General features: G+C 48.7%; 2 protein-coding genes across 2 annotated transcripts; one reads left to right on the forward strand and one right to left on the reverse strand.

The window, feature by feature from the left end:
* Positions 1 to 34: 34 nt before the first annotated feature.
* Positions 35 to 2381, reverse strand: F9C07_2216882 (asparagine synthetase; the record flags this gene model as incomplete). Its single annotated transcript, XM_041295706.2, has 6 exons — positions 35 to 935; positions 996 to 1187; positions 1249 to 1510; positions 1561 to 1644; positions 1712 to 2169; positions 2228 to 2381. The coding sequence occupies 6 exons, from the start codon at positions 2379 to 2381 to the stop codon at positions 79 to 81; spliced, it is 2007 nt and encodes a 668-aa protein (XP_041150846.1). The 3' UTR covers positions 35 to 78.
* Positions 2382 to 4066: 1685 nt separating this feature from the next.
* F9C07_2287736 (uncharacterized protein) lies at positions 4067 to 20688 on the forward strand (the record flags this gene model as incomplete). Its single annotated transcript, XM_071510927.1, has 3 exons — positions 4067 to 8506; positions 8569 to 19725; positions 19789 to 20688. The coding sequence occupies 3 exons, from the start codon at positions 4067 to 4069 to the stop codon at positions 19984 to 19986; spliced, it is 15795 nt and encodes a 5264-aa protein (XP_071367521.1). The 3' UTR covers positions 19987 to 20688.
* Positions 20689 to 20821: the final 133 nt, after the last annotated feature.

Genomic DNA, 20821 nt, shown 5'->3' on the forward strand with positions numbered 1-20821 from the left:
GTAGATTATAGTAAATAATTTCTATTAGTCTCAGGTCACTTGTTCATTAACTATGTGTCGAACCATTTCTTGTAATTATTAGGAAAGAGCATTTGGGCTCGGGCAGCAAGTCGCTACTCCAAATCTCTGCATCAGAACCACAAATTGAGCGAGGGTAAGGGTAAATCTAAACGCCATGTCATCAGAACCTTCAAATGCTCTGTGTAGGTTGCCTTTGGCTTTTCCCCAATCCACAAACCCAAGCTTCTTGACATTCTCCTCAGTCACTAATTGGTTGAAGAGCTGACATAGTGGTCCATCCTTTGGATAGCGGACTGGTGCGGCGTAGGACCTTTTGGGTCTAGAGTATATCTCATCGGGAATGAAAGGCTTCACTGCTTCACGAAGAATGTGTTTGTCGCGAAACGTCTTCGAGACTGGGTCGACAGACATCTTTAAACTGGGAGGAATCTGGTTGGCATACTCGGTAACGCGATGATCCAGAAATGGAGGTCTACTCTCCACCTGGTGAACCATGTCCACGTTATCGCCCGCGTTGCGAAGGATAAAGGTTGACAGGAAGGTCTTGATCGAAATATACTCTGATGTGTGCAGGAGATGCCATTTATTCATCATCCGGTCGCGAGTACTACCGCTGAAACTTTCAGCAAGGGCAGTGTGTGGAGGGACGGAGGCGTAGAGATCTGTCCAGGATGCGAAGGGTAGAAAGTTGAAATACGCCATTTCTTGACCATAGAATGAGCCGTTGAGCATGCGCTCGGCCGACTCGACCCGTCCGACAGAACCAGAGGAGTCAACTTGGCGATAAAGCTTCTCATGCATTTGAAGCCTTTCTGACTCAGGGAATTGCGCGGCTGGCCAGGACGGATCTGGCTCAGCCAGGGCATCCAGTCTCAAGTACGAGTAACCTCCGAAATGCTCATCGGCACCCTCACCTGTGTGACGCGCAGCGTTAACTCTTGAACTATCACACGATACGGAGGCTCAATACTGACCTGTAAGCACGACCTTGATGCCTTCTTTATGTACTGCCTCCGCCAGCGCCAGTTTCCCCACGCCACATAGATCCGGCAGTGGTGATTCGCTGAACCAAATGGTATCTTCAAACCCTGCGGCAAGGACAGCTTCATCGACGGGCACGAGATGACAATTAGCGCCAAGCCAAGTAGCGGTACGTTCGGCGACATCTGTTTGTAGTATCAGTATCCGGGAAACTTTCTAGATAGCGAGGTCTAATCGAAAACACACCAGACTCATCATACCCACTATCCCGGTCAAACTGCACTGTAAAGCAATGCAGCTGCGACTTCAACCCATCGGGGTTATTCCCAAGGCGTTCTCCGTTCTTCATCAAGTGGGAGACCATCCCAGCCACGGCGGTGGAGTCTAACCCGCCACTCAGGTAAACACCGGCCGGCACATCAGCCCGTAGACGGAGCTTCACAGCCTCCAGAAGATGCTTCCGAAGTCCCAGAATTATTTCCTCTTCCGAACGCGGTTCCAAGGCTCTCTGACCGGTGTGAGTACTATGCCACTGTTCGTCCATGTATCTCTACTCACCTTGTCGGGGAACTCACAGTCCCAGTATTCGGTTTGCTCCAATGGACCGAAGCTCTGACTGAGGAGGTAGTGACCCGGTCGAATCTGGTGCTCCGTGTCAGATAGAAATCATCATAAGCTAAATGTCGTGCACAGGGCTGAGGTCACCCACATTATATACGCCTTTGAAAAAGGTGTTTGATCCATGTTGCCACGAAAGCGACCGTAAACTCCGAATACACCATTCAGGCTTCCATCCAAAGGCCAAGAACGATTTCATCTCAGTTGCGACTAAAAGGCGATTGTTGACGAGGGTGTAATAAAGTGACTTGATACCATACCGATCGCGTGCAGCAAAGAACAACTCTCTCTTCGCATCCCAGAGGACCAAGGCAAACTCGCCCCTCAGGTGCGATAAAAAGGACGCGCCATAGTGCTTATACAAGGCGATGACAATTTCACAGTCACTATTTCCCTTGAAGTCAAACTCTGATGCTAGTTGCTCCCGATAGCGTTCATGATCATACAGCTCGCCGTTGACGACCGCATGAATGTCACCCTGAGAATCATGAAAAGGCTGATTTCCGCTGGGGCTTGGATCAACTATAGACAGACGAATGTGGCCGAGCCCTGCGATCTTTGGTCAGGGACGATACTAACTCAGTTGAACAACGGTCGGTCTACTTACCCACACGGCCGTCTGCATTGACCCATTTTCCTCGAGCATCTGGCCCTCTGTGTTTTATGAAGTCGAGCCCATTATCAATTTCAGACTCAAGCTGTTGATGGCTCACTGGTTGAGAGTGATTGTGGAAATCCAGAAATGCCCCAATTCCACACATAATGCTAATCCCTAAAGCCTCGAGAATGTGCCTTTGCAGGTTTCACTGGAAAAGGGAAAAAAGGAGAAAAGAACACTGTAGGAGCTATTGCTTTGTATCACTTCTAGCCCGGTTCAACACACCCCCCTTCTCAATCATGCTATATACTCTTCACGATGGAGGCTTATGCAATCTCTGTTAGGATGTGCAAACCAACTCCCATCCCGTTCTGACCTTGGCTGGCCAAATTGATCGACCCTTCCTGGATCTTGTGACCTATACATACGCGTAACTAGCAGGCTAGCATGGGTCAGTTTTGACTAACTATGTGACTTAAGCTGAAAAATATAGGAAAAAAAAAAAAAAAAAAAAAAAAAAAAAAAAAAAAAAAAAATTACCAGCCTATGGCTTATCACACTAGGACACTCTTTCATGCGGCTATACGGAGTAGTTCATGTCGAAAATTGGAACTGAAACTTTGTTGAGATCGACATTGATTAACGAGGTGGGCTGGTTAACTAATAGTTCTTATCCCTAATGATTGTTTGTTGCCAGGTTATGTGCGAGATTGGCAAGGCCCCACACATACTATATACGGTCAAAGCAACCCCGATGTAGAGAATCCCACCAGATAGGAAGCCTTTATAAGTCCGTCGAATCCTCTGTCTAAACTCCCTTATATATTTTGTATAAAAAATATATAATTACGTGCTTTATCCTTCCTTCGTGGTATTAAGATACCCTGTAGTATACAGCAAAATCAGTAGAGGTTCAATATTAGTAAATGACGTACAAACTTCAAAATTGCTGTCAGGCCTAGTTCATATAAAGATTTCTCCAGAGGGAATCCCCGTCATAAGCCACTCAAATGGGTTTTACCGTAGATATGTAGCTTGTAATTTACTTGGCTGTCCCTGGTGATCGGCACCCACAAAGGGAAATGAAGCAGAAAAATAGGCTTCGTCTAGTGCCCGACGGACTGAGGTTGGCTGCCAATGACACAGACAGGTTTCCAGGTCCGTAGGTGCTAAGTGGAGCTCATATCTTCCGCCCCACGATATGGTTCTGCAGAAACTAGCGAAGTCAAAGCTCCAGACTTCACAGAAAAGCTGAGGCTTGATCTGGCCAGATCATAGGAGGATCGGAGTAGGACACTGATGTAAGAGGAGACACTATTGAAGTACTATACACCATGAGAGTTATCATTTACGCTAGATCTTCCGTAAAATTTTATGTCTTCATATGTGAAGAAACCTTCTGGGTCAAAAGTAGCTGATCAGGGGCAGCATAGCCTGCCTTCTTTGTTCTTTTCGCTTTCTCTCTTTTCTTTTCTTTTTCTTTTTTCTGTGGGGCCGTAGGTGATCGTCGGTGCAAAGTATACAAAGATACGAGAACTTGAATTCGATTTTCATAAATATGATCCTGATCAAATTCAAATTTGACAAAGTTTAAGGGCGTCCATATCCCACGTTGAGGTAGAACATTATCACTGCTGGCACATTCATTCAGATGAGACTTCTCTCTTATTACGATACACAGCTAGAAGGAAACAATTTATGAATCCTTCCGGTCCAAGGGCTTGATCAGACCTAGTCCTTTGGCATTACTCATTGTTCATAAAGGTGATGACAAAGAACCCAAGAGACTGCTAACTAGACTTATAATAGATACCTAATCCTTCAACGAAAATCGACAAAGTCATAAAAATGGGAAGCATTGGAGAAACAGTGAAAGCTTGGAATCACAACGATGGCGTGGAAAACCAATGGATGTGGAATGCCAAGGTGCCTACATGTGCAGAGTCCACTGTGCATGAATTAATTGCCCAGCGTGTCCAAGACCAGCCAAATGCTGCAGCAGTCTGTGCCTGGGACGGCAGTTTGACCTACCAGGAACTGGACAGACTATCTCGCCGCCTCGCATGCCACCTCGTCCAGAAATTGGGCATTGGGGAAGGCTCTATCATACCGCTATGTTTCGAGAAGTCTATGTGGACGCCCGTTGCCATGTTAGCCGTGATGAAGACCGGAGCGGCCTCTGTGGCCCTGGATGTAACCCTTCCAAAGCCGCGTCTGCAGTCAATCACCCAGCAAATACAGCCAAATGTCATCCTATCCTCCAAGGCACAGTGCAGCCTTGCAGGTAACCTTGCCGCGAGTCCGGTTCTGACAGTTGACTGTCCTGCTCTCGATGCAATGGACACTGCCGGCGTATGCCTTCCCAATGTCGACCCTTCGAGCACGCTGTATGTCGTCTTCACATCTGGGAGCACAGGGACTCCCAAGGGTGTGATGATTAGCCATAGAAACATTTGCAGTGGTCTCCGACACCAAAGAGCTTTGGGATACGCCAACGCTCGTCGGGTGTTTGACTTTGCATCGTATGCCTTCGACGCCGCCTGGCTAAACTTTCTGCACGCCACTGTCTCTGGCGCTTGCTTATGCATTCCGTCGGAGACAGATAGGAGGGAGAATATTACAAAATGTATGCAGGATATGAGAGTTGACTTCGCCCTACTTACCCCAAGTATCGCTAGAGTGATTAATCCTGCCGCGGTCCCAGCGCTGCGAACCCTTGTTCTCGGGGGTGAAGCGATGGCTGAAGTGGATATAATGACTTGGGCCTCCCAGGTGGATCTTCGAAATGCTTACGGTCCAGCTGAGTGCACCATCGTGGCAACGGCAGCAAGAATTGGGGACAGTACAGGCCAATCGGGAAACATTGGCTACGGATTAGGTCTCAATACCTGGGTAGTGAGCCTTCAAGGGGACTGTCTTGCATCGATCGGATCAGTTGGTGAATTGTGGCTTGAAGGCCCACTGGTGGGAAAAGGGTATCTTAATGATCCGGGGAGGACTGACGCTAGCTTCGTGCACAACCCACCCTGGCTGACGCAAGGATGTGGACTGGTGACGGGACGTCGGGGTCGTTTATATAGGACAGGCGACCTAGTCCGATATGAAAAAGATGGTTCACTCGTGTTTGTTGGTCGCAAAGACTCACAAGTCAAGATTCGTGGACAACGGGTTGAACTGGGAGACATTGAATACCATGTGCAGTCTGGCTTGTCACAACAGCTCCAAGGACCGGCTGTAGCTATCCTGGCCACCCCATGTGGCAGTGATAAGACCTTTTTAGTGGTATTTCTTAGCGTGAGTAGGGCATTCATGGAATCATATCATGAAAGACGGAGGATGGTCCAGGACCTCACGTCGGCCCTACACGACAAGTTGGTCGAGGACCTTCCCATGTATATGGTACCGAGTGCCTATGTCCCAGTGGCAGAGATGCCCATGACAGCGACCGGCAAGACAGATCGACGACAACTTCGGGAGATGGCCAATGCTATGAAAGTAGAAGAACTGGTGCAGCTTCATCCAAAGTGGGAAGGGAAGCGAGCGCCAGTAACTGAGATGGAAAAGCGTTTACAGGAATTATGGGCGCAAGTACTCAATATCAACTCGTCCAGTATTGGTCTTGACGATACTTTCTTCAGCCATGGGGGGGATTCTATCTCTGCCATCCAACTTTCAGCGAAGTGTCGAGCTGCTGGTTTCTCGATCACTATCCCACAAATCTTTCGCCACAAATCACTTCAAGATCTCGCAACTGCTGCATCTCCCTTACCCAGCTTGGTCACTAAGCCCATAGTGGAAACCAACAATGCCCGCTTTGCCCTTTCTCCGGCTCAGCAGTACTTCTTCGAGCATCATCCGGACGGAAACAATCATTTCAATCAAAGCTTCTTTCTTCGAGTGACGCAAACAATCGATCCGGCGCGCCTGGGCAAATCACTCCAGCAGCTGGTATCATGGCATCCAATCTTAAGAGCTAGATTCAATCGGGCGGGAGATGGGAGTTGGATGCAGTCTATTCAGACAGAAGCTGCTCAATGCTACCACTATCATGTAACTCGAATAGAAGAGCCAAACCAGGTGAAAGATGTGCTCAACTCAGCACAAAAAAGGCTTGATATTGAGAAAGGCCCACTGATATCATTTGATCTGATCCAGACAGTCGATAGCCAGTTTCTATTTCTTGTGGCACATCATCTGGTTGTGGATCTAGTTTCCTGGAGAATCCTGATAGAAGAGCTGGAGGAGCTATTGACAACCGAAAACACAAGAAGGGAGCATTCATCCCTCTCATTCCAGGCATGGTGCAAAATGCAAGAAACATATAGCATGCAACATCTGCTACCGGAAAAGAGTCTACCATTTCCTGTAACAATCCCTTCATATGACTGGTGGGGTCTCGAGCGAAAGGAAAATACACATGCGCATGCAGTCCGGAAGAGCTTTTTGACCTGCAAGAGCGTCACGCATCTCCTCTTGGGCGAAGCCAATCATGCCTTTCAAACACGACCGGTTGAGATCCTGCACGCAGTATTACTGCATTCATTCGCGATGACATTCCGCGACAGACCTCCCCCGACTGTATTCAGCGAGGGTCATGGTCGAGAAGCATTTGACGACACAATTGACCTTTCTAGGACTGTTGGCTGGTTCACTACCATCTGGCCGGCGCACGTTGAGTGGAACAACCGACATAGTATAACCGAGGTTGTACGTCGCACAAAAGATGCTCGACGGCGGGTGCCAATGAACGGCTGGGCATATTTTGCCTCACGTTACCTTAATGAGTCTGGAAAAGACATGTTCAGGGGCCATGGCTTGCCAGAAATCCTTTTCAACTTTGAAGGCCTCTACCAGCAGCTCGAGAGACCCAATTCTTTGTTTCGTAATACAGACAAGCCCCACGACACGATTTCAGACTTCTCGGGAACAACTCATATGTCCGCAATCGTTGATGTAACTGCATTAGTTGTCGATGGGTGCCTAACATTCCAGTTCCTTTACAATGGAAATATGAAGCAGCGAGATGGGGTGGAAAGGTGGATCGCTCAATGCAAGGAGTCGCTCGAGTTGGCAGGGCACGAGTTGGTCCGTCTAAAGCCGAGCTATACTATGTGCGACTTTCCACTCCTGTCTCTGACGGATGAAACACTCAAAAAGTTGAATGAAGATGTTCTTCCAGAGCTAGGGATCTCCTATGGAGAGGTTGAAGATATATATCCATGTTCTCCCGTGCAACAGGGGATCCTTCTCAGTCAAGCTAAGAATTCCGGCTGGTACAATACTCAAGTAGTGTGGCGCATACGATCTTCATCGCCAATCAGCGTTACTAGACTACAACTAGCATGGAAGGAGGTGGTTAAAAGACACCCCATTCTTAGAACAGTTTTCACAGATGGAGTGTCCCCAGAGTCCTACCGCGACCAAATTGTGCTCAGGAAGCTGGAGCCCGAAGTTAACTGTGACTGTCAAGAGAATGGAACACACATCGCCGCCTCAAAGACACCTCAACCGAACTGGAAGGTCAGGCCGCTCCATTCACTGTCATTAGTCTCGAGAAGTTCGGGCGACGTGACTGCGGAACTGAATATCAACCATGCGATTATCGATGCAGCATCTATGGAAATCTTGAGACGTGATCTTTGTTTAACATATAGCGGGTTAAGCCTACCAACCAACGACGTCTCCTACCGTGGATACATCGAAGTCGTTCAAGGCTTCCCGGTGGACCCAGCGAGAGCCTTTTGGAAGAAATACCTAGAAGGTGTTAAGCCCTCTATTTTCCCGAGCTTGCGTAGTGACACCCCCACAGACAGGACTCATGTAGAGCTTCCAGTGACGCGGGTTGCCCAGGAACTACAAGCGAACATTCACACCTTTTGCGAGCGACATGGGGTCACACCTTCGAATATCTTCCAACTAGCATGGGCACTCGTACTGAGGTACTACCTGAATGATGAAGCTGTTTGCTTTGGCTATATCGTCTCTGGACGAGATGCACCCATTGCTCATGTCGAGGATATTGTGGGCCCTTTCATCAATATGCTCGTCAGCCGATTTGACCTAAATGACAGCGTGACGGTCCTTGAAATATTGAAGGACACCCAAGACAATTACCTGGAAGGACTGGATCATCAGCATTACCCATTGGCTAGTGTGCTGAACTCCTTAGGCATGACGGGGAAACAGCTGTTTAACACAGTGCTCCAAGTGCAACGAAACGTGACGTCGAATGAGATAGAGGGCTCCGCAATATCTGTTGACATTATAGAATATGATGATCCTATGGAGGTGAGCACCGCTCCTATGATATCTCCATTGACAATCTGCACAAGATTAACACATTGGTCCAGTTCGATATTTCTATCACAGTCACAGAGAACACCCGAGATATGGCCATATCATTGCAGTACGACCCGGCTATCATGACAGAAACACAAGCCATTAGCCTGATAGGTTCATTCCAAAAGTTCGTTGAAGAGATTATACAACTACCTAAATCGAAACCTGATAATCTTATTGCAATCGGAAATCAGGACCTGTCAAGAGTATGGGGATGGAATAAAGAAATCCTTTCTCCCAACAGCATATGTGTTCACGATCTATTCTCGGAATGTGTACGCCAACAACCAGATGCTCCAGCTGTGTGTGCCTGGGATGGTAACTTAACTTACTCTCAGCTTGATGAGCTTTCTACATCTCTCGCCTATCGCCTTCTGGCACATGGAATCGGCCCGGGGTCAATTGTACCCCTCTGCTTCGAAAAGAGCTTATGGACCCCTGTCGCGGTGTTGGGAGTAATGAAAACAGGAGCTGCCTCGGTAATGCTAGATGTTACACTGCCGAGACAGAGGTTATTATCGGTAATAAATCAGCTCGAGAAAGGTCGGGTGGGTGCCAGTGTTATATTATCCTCCACATCGCAATATAAGGTCGCGAGTGACCTGGTTGCCGGTCTGACTATTTGTGTTGATGCTCTTGACCAAATCAACCAGCCTCCTGGACCTAAGCTACCTAATGTCGATCCCTCTAACACACTTTATGTGGTGTTCACGTCGGGAAGTACCGGGACCCCTAAAGGGGCGATGATCAGCCATACCAATTTTAGTAGCGGCATATGGTATCAGCTCCAGGTGCTGGGGCTTTCCTCAACGTCTAGAGTTTTCGATTTTGCGTCCTACGCTTTCGATGTGTGCTGGTCAAGTATACTCCATACACTTGTCGCTGGAGGGTGCATCTGCACGCCGAGCACGGCCCAAACTCGCAATGATATCCATGGGGCTCTTGCCATGATGAGAGCCAACTGGGCCCTCCTGACCCCAACTGTTGCTCGTCTCCTGGATCCAGCTACCGTCGGCCATGGGTTTGTGCTAGTTCTCATTGGTGAGAAGATGACTGATGAAGACGTTACGAAGTGGCAGCCTCATGTGGACCTAGTTAATGCATATGGGCCTGCAGAGTGCACCGTGATCAACACAGTCAACAGAGTAAACGATATCCCACAAGGGAGTGGAAACATTGGTAGAGGCTTTGGTTGCCACACGTGGGTAGTTAGCCCTTCGAATCACCATCATCTTCTTCCTGTTGGCTGTACAGGTGAGCTATTGATTGAGGGGCCGTTGGTTGGTCAAGGATATCTTAACGACCCAGCCAAAACAGTGTCACATTTCGTGGAGGCACCATCATGGTTGAAACAAGGTAGCCGTACTGTACCTGGACGTAAAGGTCTTCTCTACCGAACAGGTGATCTTGTTCAATATCAAGAAGATGGCTCACTCAAGTTCATGGGACGTAGGGATGACCAGGTGAAGATTCATGGACAACGTGTTGAACTCGGGGATGTGGAGCATCATGTTCGGCAAATCCTTCACGACCAATTCCAGGAACCAGATGGAGTCGTGGCGGAGATACTCCAGACGGGTATCGGTGACGCTCCAATCTTGGTGGTCTTCCTTACTGCTGGAAAAGAGGATGGTGTATCAGGGCATGGTACCTATCCTGCATTGCACCGACATTCAGGGGTATTGAGGGAAGGATTATTAACGCAACTGCCACTGCACATGGTACCTGCATCCTTCATAGTCGTAGAAGCGATACCCACTACCGCAACAGGTAAAACCGACCGTCGAAAGCTTCGCGAACTTGGTGGCTTGCTTACGAGAGAGGAGCTTGCATGGGCTGTCCCCACCCATACAGAAGGCGTTGACACCGAAGGAAACCCAACCTTGAATAGTATGGAGCTTCAACTGCGAGAGCTGTGGGCTCAAGTGCTACGAATCAGTCCGTCGCGCATCAACGGCCAAGATAGCTTCCTCCAGATTGGAGGTGATTCGGTCGGTGCTATGCGGCTGGTTGCGGCAGCCCGAAATCAAGGACTGTCTTTGAATGTTGAAAAGGTGTTCCAATCGCCCCGACTCTGTGAGATGGCCCTCGCTACTGGAATATCACACGAAACCAGGCAGCCGATCCCTTGTTTCTCTTTATTATCGAGTGACGTACACGTCAGCAAACTGTGCGAAGATGTCGCCCAACGGTGCAACGTGCCAGTCGACAAAATTCAAGACGTATTTCCTTGCACTCCACTGCAAGAAGGATTGCTTGCCCTGTCCGCGAAGCAGCCCGGAAACTACGTCAATCAAGTCACAATGAAGCTATCCCAAAGGACCAACCTTGCACAACTGATAGGAGCCTGGAACAAAGTCATACAAGAAACACCAATCTTGAGGACTCGAATCGTTGATACTCCTGGGCTCGGTCTGGTACAGGCTATCATATCAGAGGAAGTTACATGGAGGACTGCTTATGACCTTTCAGTGTACCTGAAGCAAGATACTCAGACGCACATTGGTCTCGGCACACCCCTGGTCCGCTTTGCAGTTGTGAAAGATGAACAAGGTGGAGAAGGATCCATTGTGTGGACAATACACCATGCATTGTATGATGGATGGTCAATGCAACTGATCCTAGACCAAGTCCACAAGGTATATCATACCAAGGACACTCTTCCCCTCGGTCAATTTCAACGATTTTTGCAATACACGCTTCAGACAGAGGATTCACAGGATGAATTCTGGCAGCGATATCTTTCCGGTGCCGATATAGCATCGTTCCCTTCGTTACCCAGCCCATCATATCGCCCACAGGCCAACGCTATAGTATCACACAACCTAACCAACATAAAGTGGCCTGAAAGCGATAATATCACGAGTGCGACAGTGATTCGAGCTGCTTGGGCCATCTTACAGTCTCAGTACACTAATACTTCTGGTGTATGTTTCGGTGCTATTGTCAGCGGGCGGCAAGCACCAGTGGTTGATATTGAACGGATAGCAGGACCTACAATTGCTACAGTGCCGATCCATGTGAATATTGACCGGATGAAAGACATAAGAGGGCTTCTGTTACAGATACAGGCAGATGCAGCGGCGATGATTCCATTTGAGCAAACCGGTCTACTAAAAATCCGTCGAACTAAGTCAGATGTCGCGAAGGTAAGCGAGTTTCAAACGCTGCTGGTCATTCAGCCAGTTGCCCGAGATGAACAGCCTCCTCATGTGGATGATTTGTGGAGTATTGAGAAGTCCGCGCATGACACCAGTGCTCCTGGTCTGAATGCCTTCAATAACTACTCGATCCTAGTTGATTGTGAACTCAAGTCAAACGGTGCCGAACTGACCGTCAGCTTTGACACACATGTGATAGATGAATGCTTTGTGCAGAGGATGGTAACACAACTGGAGCATATCATAGAATTGATTTGCAATCACCCGCTAGATTCCACCTTAGTCAAAGACATGACAACAATCAGTACCACCGACCTCGACGATATACGTCGCTGGAACAGGACTGCTCCCGAGCCACATACAGTCTGTGTGCATGACTGGATCATGGATCAAGCGAGGAAGCATCCAGCCAAAATGGCCGTCCTTTCTTGGGATGGAAGCCTGACCTACGAGGAACTGGACAAATTGTCTACCTCCCTGGCTCAGAGCATCATACCCATGATCAACCCGGGATCCATCATTCCTCTATGCTTCGAGAAATCTATGTGGACCCCAGTTGCTATGCTCGCGGTCATGAAAGCTGGTGCTGCATCCGTGGCTTTAGACACGACCCTCCCAAAACAGCGACTTCAGGCAATTGCAGACCAGGTCAAGCCTCGTCTCATTCTTTCGTCAAAAGCAAGCGCTACCCTAGCACTGACCCTCTTGGGTGATGTGAAAGGTAGCCAAGTGATCACTGTGGATTATGACGGCATCAAGGCGCTGGAGGTGAAGAGCCCGAAGCTGGATCTGCCAATAGTAGACCCTTCAAGCACTCTGTATTTGGTATTCACGTCTGGCTCTACTGGAAGCCCCAAGGGTGCAATGGTAAGCCATGCCAACTTCAGTAGTGGGCTTTTTCACCAGTTAAGTGCTCTTCAATATAATACCGACACGCGTGCATTTGACTTTGCATCTTACGCCTTTGATGTGTCCCGCACGGTTTGCTTGCGCACATTAGCAGCGGGAGGCTGTCTCTGTGTTCCACATGAGACAGACCGTCGAAATAATACAGCACAGTCGATGTGCCAGCTCGGAGTGAACCATGCGCATCTCACTCCAACAATGGCCCGTTTACTACTACCTTCCGAAGTTCCTGCACTGCGTACTCTCGTACTGGGTGGAGAGCCAATAGGAAAGGACGATGTTGACAAGTGGTATGGGCATGTTTCTCTCATCAACACTTATGGCCCCGCGGAAGCAACTTCGACCAACACAATCCAGAGGATTAACAATACCGAGGCACCTTGCATCGGCAGGGGCATCGGCTGTACAACATGGATAGCTGACCCCTTGAACCCCAATCATCTATTGCCGATTGGCTGTGCCGGAGAGCTGTTGATCGAAGGCCCTCTTGTGGGTCAAGGGTACCTAGGTGATGGGGAAAGCACCATGACCAACTATATTGAGAATCCACCTTGGCTACTGAAAATGGGACGAAGAGGTATTCTTTACCGCACCGGAGACCTTGTCCGGTATAACTCAGATGGATCACTGATGTTCATCGGCCGCAAGGATGCCCAAGTAAAGATTCGCGGCCAGAGGGTTGAACTTGGCGACATTGAGCACCATGTTAGATCTATTCTTGTTGCGTCAGACTTTCAAGGCTCTATAGCAGCAGGAGTGACAAAGCCACAAGGCAACAGTGCCGCTTTCGTGGTAGCCTTTTTGACGGGTGATAAGACCCATAGCGAGCCTAATACCTACATACAAAGCTTGACAAATCGCTTGAATGATGGCTTAGCCAACGAGCTTCCATCCTATATGATTCCACGGGTTTATATACCATTGAACGCTATGCCATTGACGGCAACAGGGAAGATTGACAGACGCAGGATTCAGGAGATGAGCGAAAGGCTTACGTTGGATGATATTCGCAAATTCCAGCCACAACACCAGGATCGCCATGCACCAACAACTGACATGGAGCTCCGTCTCGCTCAACTGTGGGGTCGGGTCTTAAATATATCCACCCGTGAAATTGCGAGTGAAGATAGCTTTCTACAAGTTGGAGGCGACTCAGTTGGGGCCATGAGGCTGGTTGGCGCTGCTCGGGATCAGAGCTTATCATTAACAGTTGAACAGGTTTTTAAATCGCCTCGTCTGCGTGATATGGCACTGCTTGTCAAGGCCGTTGAGTCAAGCGAGAAGCCCCTTGCGCCATTCTCCCTTCTTCATCTAGGTGTTCCCGAGGAGGGCTGTCCAGATATCGGCACCTGGCGCGCCCGTGCGGCTTTACTTTGTAACGTGAAGCCCAGCCAGGTTGAAGATGTCTTCCCCTGTACACCGCTACAGCAAGGTATTCTGGCACTGTCACAAAAGAGACCTGGCCACTACATCAACCATGCGATACTCCAGATAGATCGCACCAAGGTGTCGCTAGACCGGCTAAAACAAGCTTGGCAGCAAACAATCCAGATGACCCCAATCCTGAGAACACGAATCATTGATGTTGAGGGACATGATATATTACAGGTCGTCATATCAGAAGAGAATGCATTAAAGTCCCTAGTCGGATGTACTCTTGAATCATATATCGAAAACGACCGCCGAAATACTATGACATTTGGAACACCTCTGGCTCGCGTTGCATTCATTGAAGAAAGTAATCAGTCAGGCGACAATGCCATTGAGAATAAAAGCACTAGAACAGTGTACATTGTGTGGACGATGCACCATGCGGTGTATGATGGTTGGACAATGGAATTAATCCTCAATCAAGTCCATAATATCTACAGGGAGAAGGACGACCGCCCCTGCCTCGAACCATTCCAAAAGTTCTTACAGTATTCAATAAAAAGAAACGATGCCGAAGAACGCTTCTGGAATGATTATCTTTCAAAATCAGACATGTTCTCTTTTCCGGCATTGCCATCGACAAGCTATGAACCACAAGCGAATACCTCACTACAACATGAAATCAATGATCTCACATGGCGCCGCAAAGATGACATCACTGCATCAACAATGATGCGAACTGCGTGGGGAATTCTGCTATCCTGCTACACTACAACACCAGATGTACTGTTTGGCGCCACGGTGACCGGGCGACAGGCACCGGTTGCAGGTATTGAGAATGTTGCGGGTCCAACTATTGCTACCGTGCCAGTAAGGATAGGCGTTGATCCGCACATCACAGTTCATGAGCTCCTTCACCAGGTACAGAGACAGGCGCTCGATATGATTCCATTCGAACAGACCGGCCTGCAACGCATTCGACGGATCAGCGCAAACACAAATAGAGGGTGCCAATTTCAGACCCTTATCGTGGTGCAGCCTCCGCCTTCGAACCAAAAAGTTCGGGAAGAGTCCATCTGGCAAGTTGTTGGAAGAGAGGGTGAAGGAATATCATCGTTCAACAGCTACGCAGTCCTTGTGGAGTGCCAAATGAATTCAGAAGGTGCTCACATTGAAGTCAGCTTCGACTCTCAGGTGATAGACACAAATACTATGAGCAGAATGTTGAAGCAACTACACCATATCTTGCGATTGCTTTGTGCGGATCAGAGTAATGAGCTTCAAGTTTCAGCTCTTGGGATTACAGGGCCCGAGGACTTGCATACTATTTGGTCATGGAACTCGTTGCAGCCGGCCGCCTATGAGACACCCGTTCATGAAATGATTGTTGCTCGTGCCCGAAAAAGTCCAGACGCACTAGCTATATGTGCCTGGGATGGGGAGCTAACATTTAAAGAGCTAGATGACTTATCTACATGTCTGGCTGATTACCTACTCGCTCATCATTCCTGTGTCGGATCAATCATAGCGCTTTGTTTTGAAAAGTCGATGTGGACTCCGGTTGCTATGTTAGCGGTCATGAAAGCAGGTGCCGGGGCAGTAGCATTGGATGTTGACCTGCCCAAGCAGCGACTGCAGTCAATAGTCAGTCAAGTCAAATCCGTGGTTATTTTATCTTCAGTGGCAAGCTATGAGCTGGCGAACGGTTTCAATGGTGGGGCAGTTATTGTGGTTGATCACCAAAGCATTTATTCAATGAAGTGCTCACTCAATAGCAACATGCACAAGCTCACAAGCTCGTCAACAAACCCCAGCCTCCCTCCGGTCGACCCGTCGAGCATACTGTATATTGTGTTTACCTCTGGAAGCACTGGAACTCCCAAGGGAGTGATGGTTAGCCACGGAAACTTTAGTACTGCTCTTCGGTATCAGCAAGATGTATTGGGATACGCTTCTGCCACTCGAGTGCTAGACTTCTCATCCTACGCATTCGATGCGGCTTGGCTGAACTTCATACATTCAACAGTCGCTGGTGCATGTCTATGTATCCCAGCAGAGCATGAGAGAAAGACCAATGTCGGTGCTTGCATAGACCGGATGAGGGTTGATTTTGCCCTGCTCACACCTAGTGTAGCAAGATTGATAGACCCAGAATCAGTCCCAACCCTGCGTACGCTTGTTCTTGGTGGCGAGGCACATAACCCAACTGATGTTGCTAGGTGGAAATCAGATCGCGTTGACCTCCGTAATGCCTACGGCCCCGCGGAATGTACAGTGGTTGCTACCGTTACCCGGTTGGCGAATGGTACCACTAAACCTGGAAATATTGGGCGAGGATGGGGGCTGAATACTTGGGTCATAGACGTCTCCGGCAACAATCGCCTTGCTCCGATTGGTGCTGTGGGCGAGCTATGGTTAGAGGGCCCTCTTGTTGCGCAGGGATACCTTGGTGATTCCAAGAAGACATTAGAGAGCTTTGTTAAAACCCCCCCATGGCTCGCAAGAGGTATACCTACCGTATTTCCAGGGCGCCAGGGCCGTTTGTACCGTACAGGTGATCTCGTCCGATATAATCACGATGGCTCGTTAACATTCGTTGGCCGCAAGGATTCACAAGTCAAAATCCGCGGACAGCGTGTGGAACTGGATGATATTGAATATCATGTACGCCAAAGTCTTCCCAAGCAGTTTCGGGGGGCGGTGATAGCGGACGTTTTTGCTCCTCGAGAAAGTGATCACGCTATCTTGGCGGTATTTCTCAGCTTGGCAGAAGATGTAACTCTCAGCAATTTGTTGGAGGGCCTCGGTGATAAGATCATGGATCTATTGCCTGAATATATGATACCGACTGCATATATCCCCGTGCATGAGATACCGATGACGGCAACGGGCAAAACAGACCGCCGGAAACTGCGCGAGATAGGGTCTTCTCTAACCATCGCCGAACTTGCTGGCTTGCGCCCATCACAGAACTCGGAGCCCCCTGTGTCGGAACGGGAGTGGCAGCTTAATGCCATGTGGGCAGAGGTCTTAAATGTTGAGCCAAGTCTCATTGGTAGAAACGATAGTTTCTTTGGTTTCGGAGGAGACTCAATTACTGCAATGCAACTGTGTGCAAAATGCAGGATGGCTGGCATCAGCATGACAGTGCCACAGGTATTTCATTGCAGGACCATCGCAAGGCTAGCATCAGTGGTGACCGCCGATGTTGCGGTCCAACATCACAATGAGGTGCCCGAGACTGATTTTTCCCTGTCACCGATCCAGCTGAGGTTCTTTGAATATGAGCCAAATGGCCATGATCATTTCAACCAAAGCATGCTATTGCAGCTGACCCGGCAGGTGAGCTCACTGGATGTGGCCCAAGCACTTGAATCCCTCCTGGTGCATCATTCAATGCTTCGGGCTCAGTTTTCCAAAGGACCTCAAGGTGCCTGGACTCAACGCATAAACGCTACCGCCGGGGGCAGCGGTTACAGGTATCGATCGCATCAAATGCTGACCATGAAAGATTCAATACATGCGATAAATGAAAGTCAGAAGTCCTTGAATATTCGTGAGGGCCCTCTTATGGCGGCCGATCTATTCACGACAGAGGAGGATGGACAATATTTATTCGTAGTTGTACATCATCTTGCCATCGACCTCGTGTCATGGCGGGTTCTACTAGAGGATCTCGAAGAGCATCTTACCACAGGGGGCATATCTAGCGCCACACCCCTCCCCTTCCAGGCTTGGTGCGAAGGACAAGTGCGTTATGCCCGGAAGCATCTCTCTTCACACATCTTGCCACCTTTGGATATATCATCCCACGCGCATGATTACTGGGGCGTTGACATGACGAATAATATATACGGCACAGTGCTGGAAGAGAGCTTCACTATATCTCCTGACATTACCCAAGTTCTGTTGGGTCCCGCCAATACTACATATCAAACCCAGCCTGTGGAGATCTTCCATGCCGCTCTGGTCTACAGTTTTGCCCAAGTATTCCAAGACCGACAACCTCCCCCTATTTTCACGGAAGGGCACGGTCGAGAACCGTGGAACTTAGCATTGGATCCGTCGAGAACAGTTGGCTGGTTTACTACATTGTGGTCCGTGCTCGTAACGCCCAATATAGCGGATGGCTTCGAAGACACAATCCGTCGAGTAAAGGATAGCCGTCGGCGGGTCCCTATGAATGGCTGGGCGTCTTTTACGGCGATGTATCTCAGCAGCGAAGACAACAGACGGCGATATGATGTTCCAGAAATCATGTTTAATTATCTGGGCCTCTATCAACAACTCGAACGACCAAAGGGGCTTTTTCGTCTAGCAGACGCACCTGCTGGCGCGCTATCTAATATTGCAGATAATGTTCACCGCTTCTCACTGATTGATGTGTCGGCTTTGGTGATGCAAGGCGATTTGCATTTCAAATTCTCATATAACCGATTTATAAGGAACCAAGAAGCTATCGCCGACTGGATCATTGCATGCAAGTCCGTACTGGAAGAGGCCGCTTCGACGTTGGTTCGAAGTACGCAAGCACGAACCCTTTCAGATTTTCCCTTGCTACCGCTAAGCAGCTATGATGAATTGGATACCCTCATCAACCATACACTGCCTTCGCATGGAATAATGCTGGATCAGGTGGAGGATATCTATCCATGCTCGCCTATCCAGCAAGGAATTCTACTCAGCCAAGCCAAGAACGAAAGTCGATATTGGACGCGAAAGCGATGGCAGGTTCACTCATCCTCTCCAATATGTCTACAAAGATTCAAGGATGCCTGGAATAAGCTCGTAGACCGCCATCCAATCCTCAGGACGGTGTTTATCGAGAGTGCGCTTCCAGATGCATATCTGGACCAGGTAGTCCTCAAGTCAGTGACTCCAGAAATCCACATCGTCACCCTAGCGGACGTTGATCTTGAATCTTCACTAATGAAGCATAAGCGACTGCGGAAACCACAGGACAGGCTGCCCTATGTACTGGTTCTTTATGCTACACCATCAGGCCGAGTCATCTGCGAGCTTTTGATCAATCATGCAATCACAGATGGAATGTCCATGCGCCTCATCCAAGACGAACTGCAGTTGGCGTACGACGATGCACTCCCTTTGTGTTCTGCTCCACCATACAGCGACTACATTGCGCATCTTCGATCGCTCGCCCCTGATACCTCACGGACACATTGGCAGCAATACCTTGTTGGCGTTAGCCCGTGTATGCTTCCGCACATGAACGTCAACCATCAGGAAAGCGACAGTGTAAAACGATTACCAGCTATGCATCTTGGCAATGAACTCAACTCCTGCTTGCGAGATCTTTGCAAGCGCCACGTGTTGACAGCATCGAATATTTTCCAAGTCGCCTGGGCCCTGGTTCTGCATTTTTACACTGGCCATGAGACACCTTGCTTCGGGTATTTGACATCAGGGCGCGATGCTCCCATAGACAATGTTGCTGCTATCGCAGGGCCTTTCATCAACATGCTAATCAGCCGCATCTGCCTCTCTCATGACAGATCCATATTAAGCATCATGCAGGAAACCCAGGCAGACTATCTTCGAAACCTCGAGCATCAGCACCTCCCGCTAGCCGAGATCCTACATTCTCTACCCGCTTCCACATCACCTCTGTTTAACACGGCAATATCTGTACAGACCAGCAGGTCGGGACCGGCAGATAGCGTCACGTCAACCATCCGCCTTCAAGATACGGCGACCGAAGACCCAAGCGAGGTATGTAACCCAGTGGCTCCAAAGGGTGTTTGACGTAGTAGAATACTGACCACCTTGATACAGTACGATATTGCGATTAATCTGTTCGTCGACGACGGAGATGTCCAAGTAAACTTCAGCTACTCTACAATTGCCTTCTCCGATGAACAGGTATCTACCATTCGCGGCGTGTTCATGCAGGCCGTAAGAGAAATAGTATTATCTCCCCTTCAAGAGATTGGCCAACTCAATATCATGAAATGGAGCTCTATGGTGGAGTAACCAACAATCTCAGGGTGTCGTGTACGTTAACAGATGTTATTCTCTTTTCCTGCCATACATAATATGTCAAGGAAAACCTCTGTTTTTCCGAAGTACTTGTGAATTTATTATTTCAGTTTATGCGTAGATAGATTCTACTCAAGAACCGTACGGAGTTGTCATGGATTTTTTTCCACCCATGTTAGCTGGATATCCAACCCCTGGCGATCTCTGCCTAACATGATAGAGGATTTAGTGGTACTCGTCATATAGTTTCCTGGTCAAGGTTCTGTTAGTCCACCAGAACCCGCAATTTATTGATTTCCTGCATTGCTTTTTGCTGTCCTTCTGCTTAATTTGAGACTGCCCCACTCGGCGCCTGCTAGCAAAATCGTTCTTTTGATCTGAAATGTCTTTTCTTTCTTGAGCTTCTAACCTTGATTATTTCTTTCATCCTCCTGATCTGTTGACGACCATACTGATTACTATATTGTACCCGTCCATGATTCGATACAATGCCGCCGCCGATATGTAACGATCATCTGTTCGGGCCCGTGGTCAGTGGTTGTTCAGGGAGAACATTTGACTTTACTAGGGCCTTTGAGGACATATTCTTATCGCTGGTCCCCAATACTCTTTTTCTGATCACTGCCCTGGTTCGCATTGGATACTTGGTACGGCAGGTCCGGGTGGCCAATGGCCTATTATGTCAACTTCTCAAACTGGTGAGTTCAGATCATCCATGGCTCCAACTCGCTGTCAGCTTGAAATCTGACACCAAGTTTTGCCTAGGGCCTCGTGCTGTGGCTGCTGTCTCTGGACCTCGCACGTGCCATCTTGCTGACTACCAAGCTGG

Source organism: Aspergillus flavus, chromosome 8 (genome assembly GCF_009017415.1).
Source record: "Aspergillus flavus chromosome 8, complete sequence".
Lineage (NCBI taxonomy): Eukaryota > Fungi > Ascomycota > Eurotiomycetes > Eurotiales > Aspergillaceae > Aspergillus > Aspergillus flavus.